We start from the raw sequence: 14,259 nt of genomic DNA, 5'->3' as shown, positions 1-14,259 counted from the left end.
AAGCCTGCTATTGTGTACTTGTGTACTATACTCTAAATAATCACGTTAAAATCAACCCTTCACACTCTTCGTCCTCCGCGCACTAAGCCACCTCTTCGCATCATTAACGCCATGCAAATAAAGCCACGAGAAGAAAAACACGGCCGCGAAATTAAACCCCACGAATGCCCAGAAAATGCCGTAGTCGCGCCACTTGTGACTGTAGTAGACGTTGAAGTTCGTTGCCTGAATACCAGAAACCATATTAGCAGGCCCTCCTTATAATAGTACTAGGTGGTTAGGGTTAAGAAGGAAAGGAAGACATACAAACTGATCCCCATCGCTAAACTGGCAATACGCACACATCCCACCCCCAGCATCCCTCACATACCCCGTCGCCGCATCAACAAACGCCCCCGCATACTCCTGACAAGTCCCCAAACCCGGCGGGAGCGAAAAGAAGCTCTCTTCCCGTTCCACACACTCCATCGGGACATTATGGACAACAACGCCCAGGAATCCCTCGAGCAGGTAGTGGAAGGGGGTGAGCCAGTACATCCACGAGCGCCAGAAGGTGGGCAGGGCCATGTAGGGCACGACGACGCCGCAGAAGGCGACGATGAATGTGAAGAAGCAGGGGACGAGGAGGGAGGCGAGGAGCTCGTTTGGCGACATGGCGGCGATGAATTGCCCGAAGCTTACGTAGAAGAGTTCGAAGACCATCAGCAGCATCCAGACGAAGCCGGAGCTGAAGCTGTCGCGGGGGAACCAGACGCCCCAGTACCTGTTATTTGTTAGTAAGGAAAGTTATTGGGCGTTGGGGGGGGGGGGTTAAGAAGGGGCTTGACGAACCAGCAGTTGAAGTATATGGAGCCTGCAATGATGGAGTAGGGCAGCTCAGGCAGGATAGCAGAGGTTACGAAGGCAGTCCAGTGGTAGATCTTCGAGTTTGCCTCGCGGGACTCGTAGAGGCCCCGGAAGTGTAGATAGCGAGGCTGCAGTTGCTGGATGAGCGGCGGGCAGATGGTGAGTGTCATGAAGACAGAGAAGAGCCGGGATTGCATGTCGATGTAGCTGTTGCCCAGGTGCCAGAAGGTAAAGGTGTTGAACAGGCCGGTGAAGATGTGCAGGGCGAATTTGCCCTATCATACCTGTTAGTTTGCGGTATATGAGATGTATATTGTATATAGGAGCACGTACAATGTTATATTCAGGCGTCCGCCAGTACGCGACAAACGACCGCTTCGTAACAGCCACTATCTGCGTCCAGATTGGCATTGCGTACTCGCGGTCGTCATCCTTGTTTCGTTCTGTCTCGTTATTGCGGCGAGATTCGATGGTATTGCTGATTTCGCCCGACAGTTGCTTGCAGTTCTGCGAGTTGGCCCAGACATCTCCCCAGTCCTGGCCTCTATACTCTGGATTCCCGGCGCCGATAACCTCGAGCATATACTGTGACAATGTCAGCTAGGTAGACGGCTTGGTAGTTATGGTACGTACCTCTGCAGGATTAGCATCGTCAGGACACTTCTTGCCACCATTCTGCTCGAAATACTGAATGAGCTTGGACGAGTCGGTCCCCAGTTCACCATTATAGACAGTCCTGCCACCACTCTGGAGCAGAATCAAATCATCGAACATCTCGAACAGCACAGCGGACGGCTGATGGATGGTGCACAGGATCGCCTGCCCAGCGTCTGCCAGCCGACGAAGGAAACGAACAACTACATCATTAGACACCAGAATTCATCGAGCCAAAAGCGAAGTTCACTTACTGTTAAACGCCGCAAGAGAGTCCAGCCCCGAAGTAGGCTCATCCAAGAACAGTAGTAATGACGGCTTGCTCGCAAGCTCAACCGCAATAGTAAGCCTCTTGCGTTGCTCCTGGTTCAGACCTACTCCGCCGGATCCTACCGTTGCGCCTGCGATAGGCCTCATTTCCAGGAGGTCGATGATCTTCTCGCAGTAGTCGTATTTCTCCTGGGTTGGGACTTCTTTCGGCTGGCGGAGGAGGGCTGAAAAGCGTAGCGATTCACGGACTGTGGCGGTTGGTTCGTGAATGTCTTGTTGTTCGGCGAAACCTGTTGCTCGTTGGAAGCTTCGAGGGAGAGGTCTTGCTTGTAAGTACAGATACAGATACTGGTAGGGGTAAGATAAGAGAGTTAGGGCTACTCACTTGCCGTCAACCAGGAAGTCGCCCGTGACCACGCCAAAGTCGAGTCTCTGGGCCAGGGCATTGAGAAGAGTTGTTTTTCTGTAATTATCAGTTTCCAGACTTCAAACAGTACAATGCGCACTCACCCAGCCCCTGACGCTCCCACCAGCGCCGTAAGCCGACCAGGACGGACATACCCCTGGACATCCCTCAAAAGCCTCTTCTTCCCACCAGTAACAGGAATCGTATAGTTGACATTCTGGAAAGTGAAGACCGACGTGCTGCGCGCAATACCCTCAACACTGGCATTACCCTTCTCGGTCTCGTTCCCCTCTATATCCTCCTCCATAGTCACAGCATCACCGTTACCGTTACTCGTCCCATTCACACCAGACTCAACATCACCATTAGAAACCTCCTTATCCTTATGCTCAACAGCCCTCTCAATCGCCTTCGGTGCCTCACCCCTCTTAAACACCGTCACCGCACTCCCACCCTTATTCGGCTTCTGCAGCTCCATCCCAACCATCGTCGCAAGAACAAAGAACACAAACCACGCAATGATAATCCCGAAGTTGCGCCACAGATGCGCGCGGCTGTACGTATACGCCGTCTGGATATAGTTCGCCCCCTGCACGGTAAGTTGATCCGGTGTACTTCCCTGGATAGCGCAGGTTTGATGGCCTGATTGGGCCCCAGGTCCGTCGGGGACGATGCTGGGTGGTACGCATTGGATATCGAGATTGTAGAATTCGTTTGCCATTATCCCCTCGAAGGCGTATTGGACGGGGTTTATCCAGATCAGCCACTTTAGCCACGGATGCATTTTCCAGGGGGGGATTAGGTAGCCTGTGTAGACGACCAGGGCTTGGATGGCGACGCCGGTTAGACGGGTTGCTTGGTTATTAGTTAGTTAAGTTGATATTTGTGTAGGAGAGACAACGTACCGACGTCGAGAGAGGCGCTGAGGGATCCGATTGTTCTGAAGAAGGAGTACATGGTCATTGTGAGGATGAAAATGAATAGGAAGTTGATGAAGAATTGAGACGCCGTTCTCTGCAGGTTTGCCATGCTGGTGAAGTTAGTTGGTGTGAAATATGATATATGATATACTAGGCAACGTACAAGTATACTATCAGCTCGAACAGGGTGACCTGGATGAAGATCATAGGGACGTCGCACACCACCTGAGCCACGGCGTAGGCTGACGGACGGTAGAACGAGCTGGCTTATTAGCACTGTGATTGCATCTATCAGTTAAGACTTACAAGCTTTTATGTTTCAGCATGACCGGACGATGCGTGAAGACGTCTGTGAGTTCCGCAAGAGCGAGCAGGGCGTTGAAGAGAAGCACGAAGAACATGACGCCCCCTCGAGTGAAAACACCAGCACTGTATACCGGTTAGCCCTGTCCTGGATCTGATACTGACTTGCGAACCTCGTTTGCTGCAGATTGTAGAACAGACTCCCGATAATGAGGGCTTGGAAGGTGAGGATCCCCCACTTCCCTATCAGGGTCTGTCTGTCTCCGTACATGATCATAAACTGTCGCTCCGTGAGGATGAGGACTTGCTTGTGGAAGGGGGCAGTGTAGTTCTTCTTCGGTGCCCTCCTTCGAGCTTCTTCCCGTTCCGCCTCTTGGGACTTGACCTCCTTCTCAAAGTCCTCTATATCTCTCAGGTTCTGCTTATAATCCGGACTATTTCGGTAGGCCTGCTGAAAGCCCTCCGCAGAGCGAGGAATGCGGTCCTCCCAGCCCTTCTTCACCCTCCGCGCATTAGGGTCACTGACAGAAGTCAAGAAGTCCGGCGTCGTCCATCGAGGCGGACACTCAAAGCCCAGTCCCTCGAAGTAAGCCCTCGCATGCTCCGCGCGGCCAAAATACGCACATCTCCCGTCCTCAATCAGCACGACCTTATCAAACTGCCTATACAAGTTCTCAGACGCCTGATACAAGGCGACCAGGGTCGACGCATGCGCCATGTTCGTCAGACTGCGCAGACTCTGCACGTACTCAGAGGCCGTGCTCGCATCAAGGCCCTTGGTCGAATTGTCCCAGCACTGCGTGCTCGCCTTTGTGACGAGGGCTTCGCCGATGGACACGCGCTTCTTCTCGCCCCCCGAGACGCCGCGCACGATCTCGCCGCCGACTTTTGTGCCCAGGCAGTGTTCGATCCAGAACAGTTTGGCGATTGTGGAGAGGAAGGTCTCTTGGTACTCTTTGCGGGTTTCGCCGGGGAGACGCGAGGCTTTGTCTGGGGTGCGGGTTTTGAGGGCGAACATTAGGGTTTGTCGTACGGTGAGGGTTGCGTAGTGCAGGTCTTCTTCTGGGTTGTAGAGGACTGTCTGGTCAGTATTGGTTTGATAGTGTTTATGGGATGAAACTACCCTCTGAGCGGTATTTGTCTTCCATGGTGTTTGCATCTGTGCCGCCGTAAGAGATATCCCCTTCGACACTTTTATATCCTGATCTCTGGTTTCCTATCGTTTTCAGGAACGTCGAGCACCCTGAGCCTGGTCTGCCTAGGACCAGGAGCATTTCTCCCGGTCTCACGCATCCCTTCACCATCACCGTTAGTCCAGCCCTAATAGAAAGCAGCACAACAGAAACATACCGTAAAGTCATCCAAAATCGTCCTCAACGGTGCACCACCACCCCCCCTCCTCCCCTTGCTAAATACCCTCCTAACCAACCTCGGCAGTCCCAAGAAGATATCCGCATTCGTCGGCTGCAGCGCCGCCCCAAGCCCAACGCCCTGCACGGTCAGGTTCTTCCACACAACACCGACATGGCGCGTCTGCTCCTCGTCCGAGTTGGCCTTGCGGTCATGTCCGAACATGCGCGAGACCAGGCGCACGACCTGGTCCGTGTCGTCGGACGACTCTTTATATGAGGAGCTGGTTGTGCGGTGCGCGAGGGCGTTGGAGATTTCATTCTGGGTGAGTGGCCGGCCTCCCGCGGTGCTTTGGCGGGTGAGGGTTGGGGTTGCTGGTGCTGTTGCTATTGCTGCTGCGGAGTCATTGCGAGGAGACTCGTTTGTCCGGATAGGAGCGAACTTTTCGCTGGGCGAGTTGTTGGTGTTGGTGTTTGTGTTGGTGGATGGAATCGATACGGTCTCTGATGTGCGGGCGGACTCGGCGGAAGCTGGTGAAGGGGGGTGTTGGTGTTGAGCAGAGCTGGAGTTCCTGAATGGATCGCGATAGGGGCTCTGTTCCATGGCTATCGACTGGGATTATTCACTACGGAGTATGTGGAAAACATGAGGAGTGTGGTTATGAGACGGGGGGTGTAAGCTTGATATACTGGATTCACTATGATATCAACGACCAATGTCCTAACTCCGAGACTGACTCGATCGTAATCATAAAACTGACATACCACGAGACGAGTCGGTCCCTCGGACATCTGGGGATCCGACATGCGACTGGGGATCGGACGGAGATGAGTTGCTTCCGGGGTTGAGTTCATCATGAAGTCATCGCCAGATCAGATCGAGATCGAACTCTCAACCGCCTGTAATCACACAATACTCGATCAATGCGTTTCATGATTCATGTCAGTGGCAACTGTGTTCATCTGTCTTCATGGTGATGTAGATATTATTTCATGCTCTGCAAACTGTTCCTGGCAGATAGCCTGTCTCCTGTCTCCTGTCTATTATGTCCAGAGTATACCGTATACTCTGTTAACGGTCCAGACCGGTCGATATCCCGGCTCATATTAATGCCGATTCACCAGATTTATGCTGTTTAATGAACAGTATATAGCGGCAAGCCCGCATTTTGTAGCCCTAGGTCGAACACGATTGCATCGGCCCCATGAAACAACATACCAAAAGGCGTTGCACTTTCTACTACCCTTGCGTCTCTATTCCATGCGTTTAGTTTAGTATTTTCCATCCGGTCATTAGAATAGCCTGGCGAACTAAATCCACACGGCAGCCTCCAAAGAACCGGGACATCAAACTCCTGTTTGAGGTCAACAAAAAGGTTCTGTCCCATCTCATCGGTTCGGAAGCCTGACGAGGGGTATATTTGGATACCGAAGTGCTTATTCTAAAGCAGATGAGCCTCTGGGGCATTCAGGTCGCGCCTTGATTAGATCCATATACTCCGGTCCCTGAATCTCTTCTGCCTGTTTATATTAACAGCAGACTGCCGAGAAATTAAGCGCCGGGCAGCCCAACAAGATACAAGACCCCTGAGGCTCCAGCATTACTGGCATGATCTTGGCTGAAGCACTGCCAATGCTCAGCCATGAATAGGGGGCGTGAGAGTTGTTGCTAGCAGGTAGGTACAACTGAACGATGAAATCAATGACAAAGTCATGTATATAACTATATCAAGCAAAGAATACACCAGAGTCAAGATCTTCGATTTCTTGAATACCTCCGTGGACAGAAGTCGGTCAGATAGCCAAGACAGCCCTAATACGCTGCTTAATACGCTGCCCAATACACTGCCATGAACACTGCCATGAACAAAGCCCAGAATACGAGAAACCCCCAGCTCCCAGCGAATTTCAAATTATCCAGTAAACCACAGGGCAGGGAACAAACCACAGCTCCATCAGAAGGATTGGGCGCATTTCTTTAAGTCATGTTGTTCACTGCGCCGAGTATGCAAATGCCTGACCAGCACTGCCGATTGGATCGCGGGGGCAGCCAGGACCACTTCCCAGACCAGAGTATGAACGGGATCTGACCTCTCGCTAAGCGGAATAATGTCGATCAGGCTGGGCTTTTTACCATTCTTGGAGATGCGATGTTTTGCCCCAGGCTGCTGGCTCCACCAGTCCAGAATGTCGGGCCGGACCGCTGGTCTGTGGTGATGAGGATATTTGATGACTGACCACTGCAATCGGAGGCAATCGGATGAAGCAGTTTACTTGACATGCCTTTAGTATAGTGGCTAAGTGAACATACTCTGTTACTTGTAGAGTTAACTAGGTCTCAAATGCAGTGAATGGGTATAAAGCAAGATCTACACTACCAAGGACTATCATCCACAGTAGCCATGCGCCGGTCCTCCCCATGAGCCTCGACAAAGCTCTTGATATCATTCAACGCCTCCCTGGGCACCTCGCCATCCGCATAGTCCTCCTCCTGAAACCCATAGATAATCCCATCCACCCCAGCCCAGTCCAGCATCATCACAACCCTCTCCGTATCCCCCGCCGTGCTCGTCCACCCCATCACCATCCCCAGCTGGCCCTGATTCCTCGCATCCCTTCCATGCCTCAGCCCCGAGCACGTATAGTACTGCAGCTCATGACAACTCCCAAACTCATACTCCAACTGCGGCCACCCATAATCCATCACCCTCTGCGCGGCATCGAGCTCCGTAAACTCCTCATACAGCATCATAACCTCCCCCGCGTCCCCACTCAGACACAGCGCCTCGTTCCCATTCAGCGTCTCGCTCATCACCTCAAACCCGCGACTATCCTCGGTCTGGTAGAACCCGTACAGCGCCCGCACACCCACGGGCTCCAGCGTCTCCCGCACAAGATCCCGCAGCGCCTCAATCGAGCACTCGCTCTCCCCGTCCTCGTCCTCGCAGTAATCCGGGTTCTTGATGTCCAGCCATACGAAGATGATGTTCTGTCCGTGTGCGCGCTCGTTCGCGATGAAGCTGAACAGTTCGTGTGCTGTTGCGCCGGCGCTGTCGGCTGTTCCGGTGTGGTCGGCCCACCAGCCGGAGGGCCAGGCTGTGAGGTCGACTTCGAGGGCGTTGGCGCCGTGGGAGAGGGCGGCTGTTACGGCTGATGGGCGGAGGACGCGGTGCGCGATTGCGTAGGTTGGCTGTTGGGGGGTTTGGGGGGCTTGGGGGAGGGGAGGGGTTAGGAGGCCTGTTGTGTAGAGGAGGTGGTGGAGGAAGGTGGATAGGGAGGGCATTTGTAGCGGTATCAAATCAAATCAACATGAATGGTTGGTAAGTCCGCGACTCGTTAAGAATAGACTGCTGGGCAGGGGTAATAGATGAAGAAGCTTTTGAGGAGATGCAGAGCACTATATGTACCATCCACTCGATCTATGGCGCATTCGTAAGTCCGCTTACGAACTGCTACCAACGAACTAATTCTCTGGACTAGTACGTACGTGGACCAGATATTTAAGTAAGTCCGTAGTACTAAAAAGTAAAAAGCCTGCGACTGCACTGCCGATATTTCCGACTATGCGTGGCTGACTGGCTGTATTTCCGATTATGCAACGGAGCCCACGCTAAGAATAGTGCAGATGTAGATAACGCTCTAATAATGCCTAATGCCCGGGCATCTGGGTTCCGACCCCCGAGGAGATACAGCGTAAACTAAGTGCTAAAACGCAACGAGTCAGGGCGCCAACAGCGTCGGTGTCGCACTCGCGCTGCATGGCGGTGTTGGTTAGTTAGGGCTGGTTAGGCACCCAACTATCGCGGGCTCACTGCGACCTCGCTTACAGGCTATCGAATGGGAGTGCACTGGTAGGGTTATTTAACAGCAGCCTGCTACATTTAGGCCTGATAGGACTGCGCATTAGCAGTCATCTGCCTTTGTTATTTGGTATTTGGCCCCGGACTGATATTGAGGCAGAGATGGATGAACAGACAAGGTGGATAGCCCCACACCGCAGCGAGGTTCGTGCGGACCGGAGTCTGGCAAGTGGCAATCAATAAGAAATTAAGAATAGCCGTCGTTTGAAAATTGACGATGTTAAAACGAAGCTGCCTGGAGGTGAAATAAGAAATCTCACGGTCGGATGGGGTGCGCCCACTGGCTGACGCATCGTGATTCGTCACTCCCAGCGTCTCCGTCTTTAGGGCTCCATCGTGGAATTGCAATGATAAATTAATAATGAACAGTGATATACGCCGAGTCTTGACTAGCAGCTGCTTGGCACAAACGCCAACAATGAGGCGCCAGATCAAACCAAATCAGTGGATTGGGAGAGGATTGGTGCGATTCTGCTGTCGATGGATGTAACCCTAACTGGATAAGTTGCACGTGAGTACACACTTGGTCAATCCGCAAGCTATTTTCTGATCCTCTTATCAAATATATACACTGATGTTAGTCTGCTTTATGGCTGTGTATATGTAAGCATTCAATCGTGTAGTCGGTTACAATATGCACATTCATACTCTGTACAGACAAAGGCTCCGCTTACACGAATAGTAATCCAATTTAAAGTATACGAGCGAGGGACCGGAAATCAACGCCTTTCACGTTGAACGATTCGATATAGTCCTGTAATAGGACGAAGGCGGCCATCATGGCGTTGCTTGATGATGACTGATCCGAAAGAAACCTGGAATCGTGTTTATGGACCCCGTATGAGAGGAGGAATAACCACAGCATTGTGCATTAGTTTGCATGGATCTCGATCCTCCCAGAATCGCGAGAGACAGTTGTTCTCTAAGCTCAAATGCACTTCCCTCCGATCGCTTAACCAACGAGCGTCCCTGTTGCCCAAGATGCTTTTGAGTAAGACTGGGATCGGGGGGCTCGAGGAAGAAGCATCATACCGTGTCGAGTCCTCGTCCAAGGAATCGGGGCTCGAACTCTTCTAACAATACATATCATGCGCCGCTTTATCCACGAGATTCTAGCGAGCTGCGTTTGGCAAAAGCCTCTCAGAAAATAAACACAGACCAAGCACCGAACCAGAGTGAGAGTGGTCATGAAGAGAGCTTGATTTCCTGCATTTTGATTCGCCGAATAGTGATACTGGTGCCGATGCAGGTTGGGCGGAGCCAGGCGTCCCTGCTTTGGGAATTTTCTACACCCTGCTAGACCAGCAAGTGTCTCATGGGGTGCTGGTCCTAGTAGAGATTGTCTTATTTTCGATTCTGGGCGACGAGCTTCTAGGCCAGAGTCAGGGAAGTGCCGTACACAAACCAGAGAAGCGCCTTATTCTGGTAAAATGACTAGGCCCCATCACACCGCTGGGCTGCTTTATATACGTCTGGACTGCCTACTACCATGTTCACTGGATAGCACCTATTCTCGGGACCTTTATCATTGGGTTCGGCCCGCTGTTCGCTGTCATTCCCGGTCAAATATACCTGGTCGATGCCTATAGTGCCCAGGCCGCTGCGTCTGCTCTTGCGGCAAACCTGCTTGTGCGCTCTCCCTTTGCTGCCTTTTTGGACCTCGCCGCGGATCCGCTGTACAGTAGGCTTGGTTTAGGTTGGGGAAATAGCGTGCTGGTATTCATCACTCTGGCTTTCCCCTCTGTACCGTGGCTGCTTTACCGATATGGTGAAACTCTGAGGACTCGTTTTCGAGTCAAGCTGTAGAAATTCCTACCTTGAATTGTGTGAGGATCTGTAGTATGCATTATCGTGTTGGTTTGCTTTCATTCTATTTGAAGTTAGTTATAGAGGATGATAATTTATCATAGCAATGTGTGAGAGATATGGTCAAAATGTCATATTTAATCACAACAAAGGCATAATGCAAACCGGGAGGCCCGGTAACATGAATCCTGTAGGTAGCGGGCCGGGAAGCCCGATCTTGGTGGACAAAATGGTAGTCTCGGCCGGTCCATAGCGGTTAAAGATGCGTAGGTTGGTGGTTTTCAAAGGCAAGAATTCGCGAGCAAGGTTGTAGCTCATGCCCTCGCCACCAGAGAAGGCATAGTTCCAGGAGGTGCAGCGTGTAAGGGTGCTACTGGCGTATCGCAGCCACATGTTATATTCGGAGGGAGTGGCTGTCGTATAGTTCACATCTTCCTCAACCATACTCCGGGCTTTATCGCTCGGGTCTCCTCTATGGCTCGCAGGCCCAGATTCGGGCAATTCCGGAGGCATCTAGGACAAGTCGGATCGTCCATAATCGGCTTGTTGTTCTATTCATCAATCATTTCTCATATACAGGGGAATTCAACCATCCGCAGAGCCAACAATGGCCGACTCGTCGAAATCCCGTTTTGGCATTGACCAAGGCTCGATTGTGGCAGGGCCGGTGCAAGCATCTCCGTTCATACCCGGTTCCAGCAACATCTTTCCCAGGTCCAAGGAGACAATCCACGAGACTGCCTGGGAGCTATGGTACTTTGACGGCACTGGGAATACGGGATTTGTTGAAGCTAGAGTTAGGGGAATGGAGATTGTTTCCAGGGCGTCGGAACCGGAGGATATATAGATGTATATCTTTTATCATTTCCCTGATGAAACCTTGAGTTCTAATGGGATGTTACAAAGGTTGAATACCAGATGTCTCTTGCAAGCGAATAACAGTAACGGATTACCATGGCAAGCCTTGCCCTAATAAATGTGTTGTTCTGTAATCTGTACGGTACGGTATTTTAATGCGGAGGTTGGGAACACGTGACAGACACGGCCCCACCCACCTAGCGCACAGCTTAAGCCACGATCAGCCAATCAGCAGCCGGGGCCTCGTCTTCCAGCCACCCCGCCAACAAAATAACAAGAAGGCTGGGCTCTGCCACGTCTGCACCCTTATCTTCGCATTCTTTCGCTGCTTCTTTTCTGTTCTTCCTCCCTTGTTTGCATCTCTCCTGTCCATCCCTTGACACTCATATCATTACCTGGGGTGTCCTCGACCGAGGACTACTCCTGTACAGTATCACTACTCTTAGCTACTACAGCAGAGGGGATCCCTCTCCAACCCGCCCACCATGCAGCGGAACATGACCATTGCGGTCATCTTGATCGTGCTCTTCATTATCCTCATCATCGTCGGTATCCTGATCTGGGCGCACCAGCACCAGGTCTCATTCTTTGCGAGGAGAAAGCCCGTTGATGAGGAGAGCACTGAGGGTTAAGTCTGAGGACTCGACTTGACTCCGATTGCGTATATATACTGTCACGATATGACTACGACTACGACTACGACGACTTCTTGTTACTACTCGTTACCTCCTTGGACACTTCCTCCGCGGTACATACATACATACATACCTACGGATACCTTATCTTTATCGCTATGATGTTACGCCTACCCTTCTCACTATACCATACTACACTTGCATTACCACTACCGCCTTGGTAGTGGACGACAAAAAGCGAAATGAACAAACAATCCCTGGGCTCTATGACGAGAGCCCCTCGAACCCTGTCTATGATATGACACCGATTCTACCTACGATTCGACACTTTCCTCCCTCCTCACCACGCTTTCGCTGCGAGTGTGACCCATTCCATTCAATCGCCGTGACCATCTTCCACTGTACATGCATATTGTGGAAAGGACTGGGATTGGAGACAATTGAACATTTATTGCGTTGTGCCGCATTGCATTGCCTATGAATAATGATATGTCGCTTATTATTCTATACTGTTCCGGCGTTGTATATGGCGTTATGACTGTTTTATACTCCGTACATGTGATTACTTCACTTGTTTATTCATGTCCGACGAGATGTAAAATATGAATTGAGATGAATTTGCATTGCATTGCATTACTTAGTGGTTTATCGTATGGCTATCGTATGGCTCTCGTAGGATATGATACAGCGGATTGATGAGAAATATATATCGAATGTAAACATCTCAGATCCATATCTACCCCAGAATCTTCAATCCACCCTTGGTCTTGCCGGGCTTTTTAATTCCGTCATGCCTCACTTTCGAGCCCTGGTTACCCCCTGAGCCGCCTCCCTTCCCACCATGCTTCCTATTGTTCTTGTTTGAGACCGGCTTGACCTCGGTCGTTGCGCGACGGAGAAGAATGGGGTGCGACCCGATGTATTTGCCCTGCATTTCTCTCGCGGCCTTGAAGTAGTCGTCGCCGTCGGCGAAACTAACGAATCCGTACCCCTTACTCTTCTGCGAGCGCTTGTCGCGGATCACGCGCGCCTTCTGGACAGATGGGTATTTTGCGAACGCTTTCAGGAGCGAGTCATCGGTAACCTCGCCTGCAAGGTTACCGACAAACAGTCGGAAATGCGCGGGGTCCCATTCCAGCAGCGTTGAGTCGCTCCAGCTTTGGCCACCGCCGGATCGAGCAACGGTCTTTTGCGGCTCGGCTCCTACGATGGGGGCGGGTGTGTTGGCGGCGGGCGTGCTGCCGGAGGAGGTGTAAACGGTTGTGCTCACGCCAGGAGTGCCGGTTGCCTCCCGGCGGATCGGGGGTTTGCCAATCGCAGCCATTTCATCCTTGGGGTTGGCGTAGGCGCTTTGCCATTGCGCGATTTGCGCTTCTGTTTCGGGGTCAAGACCGGAACCTCGGCCTCGGTTTGACTGGTCGTTGCCCGATGGAGCGAAAGGGTTTTGGATGTGAGGTACGGTCGGGCCGTAGCTGGGTGTGTTGTTGTACTGTGCTGAGCCATAGTATGATGGCGCCGCTTGGTACGACGGTTCCGGCTGGGAGTAGTAGTTGCCGTAGCCGGTTGTGGCAGGGGTTGAATAGCCGCTTTGTGTAGTCGGCGCAGCCGAAACGACTGGACTGCTGGTGCGGTATGGTTGCTGAGACGCTACGGCACGAGGTGCAAATGCTGTAGCGGCGCTGAAGCTGGGTCGCGCGGTGTTCCCGCCATGTCCACTGTTCGACCCATAGTGTGAATTTGTGCTTGCGGATTGCGGTGGTCGCGGAGGGAGCGACGAAGGCTGGTGACCTGGAGGCGGGGGGTAGGACATGATGAACGGATAGTTCGAAGCAAATAGGGGCGATGGATGATGAGTGCCGCGTGCAGACACGTACCTTCAGGGCTTGACTGACGCAACAGCCACACGCCAGACGTCACGCCTGAGAGAGGTCCCGAAACTCGAAGTGAGAAACGGCGGTTGAACAGCGATAAAGGCTGAGAAAGAGTTGTTGAAGCACTGCGTAATGGCGATCAGGAGGTAATTCGGCCGTAGCCAAGGAGCAACAAGGTTTTTCTGGTGTTTTGAAGAGAACAGTCGGCGGTCAGGGGACTTGGAGACCGATCGGGCTGCAGGGTTGTGGCCGTTGAGTTGGAGAGACCGAATTGATCCCCGGATACGGATGGAAAAGCGCAGCCGGCTTTGTCGGCCACCGTAAAAGTTTTGCGCTGCCACGTGACCTTATTCTACTCCGGAGCCATGAAAGTTTATGAAACTGACTAATCCGGCTCAGTACGGAATGGGAATAGCGTGGGATGGGATGTAACCCCCACCCTAAACCACTCTGGGAAATACAGTAGCCGGCCTTCAGACTG

General features: G+C 52.1%; 4 protein-coding genes across 4 annotated transcripts; all 4 read right to left on the bottom strand.

Annotated features, from left to right (window-relative positions):
* Window positions 1-51: 51 nt before the first annotated feature.
* On the bottom strand, window positions 52-5,352 carry APUU_40394S (putative ABC transporter; the record flags this gene model as incomplete). The annotated part of the gene is made up of 14 exons (XM_041703460.1): window positions 52-225; window positions 307-763; window positions 832-1,121; window positions 1,180-1,431; window positions 1,480-1,703; window positions 1,755-2,092; window positions 2,156-2,233; window positions 2,281-3,031; window positions 3,082-3,206; window positions 3,260-3,358; window positions 3,403-3,525; window positions 3,573-4,476; window positions 4,523-4,694; window positions 4,750-5,352. The coding sequence occupies 14 exons, from the start codon at window positions 5,350-5,352 to the stop codon at window positions 52-54; spliced, it is 4,590 nt and encodes a 1,529-aa protein (XP_041556144.1).
* Window positions 5,353-7,122: 1,770 nt separating this feature from the next.
* APUU_40393S (uncharacterized protein) lies at window positions 7,123-8,031 on the bottom strand (the record flags this gene model as incomplete). The annotated part of the gene is made up of 1 exon (XM_041703459.1): window positions 7,123-8,031. The coding sequence occupies one exon, from the start codon at window positions 8,029-8,031 to the stop codon at window positions 7,123-7,125; it is 909 nt and encodes a 302-aa protein (XP_041556143.1).
* A 2,423-nt stretch (window positions 8,032-10,454) lies between these two features.
* FSA1 (hybrid PKS-NRPS synthetase Fsa1) lies at window positions 10,455-10,927 on the bottom strand (the record flags this gene model as incomplete). Its single annotated transcript, XM_041703458.1, has 2 exons — window positions 10,455-10,478; window positions 10,580-10,927. The coding sequence occupies 2 exons, from the start codon at window positions 10,925-10,927 to the stop codon at window positions 10,455-10,457; spliced, it is 372 nt and encodes a 123-aa protein (XP_041556142.1).
* Window positions 10,928-12,643: 1,716 nt separating this feature from the next.
* On the bottom strand, window positions 12,644-13,717 carry APUU_40391S (RNP domain protein; the record flags this gene model as incomplete). Its single annotated transcript, XM_041703457.1, has 1 exon — window positions 12,644-13,717. The coding sequence occupies one exon, from the start codon at window positions 13,715-13,717 to the stop codon at window positions 12,644-12,646; it is 1,074 nt and encodes a 357-aa protein (XP_041556141.1).
* Window positions 13,718-14,259: the final 542 nt, after the last annotated feature.

This window comes from Aspergillus puulaauensis, chromosome 4 (genome assembly GCF_016861865.1).
Source record: "Aspergillus puulaauensis MK2 DNA, chromosome 4, nearly complete sequence".
In the NCBI taxonomy this organism is placed as follows: Eukaryota; Fungi; Ascomycota; class Eurotiomycetes; order Eurotiales; family Aspergillaceae; genus Aspergillus; species Aspergillus puulaauensis.
The sequence above is the reverse complement of the archived record's forward strand: the minus strand, read 5'-3'. Positions and strand labels throughout refer to the sequence as shown.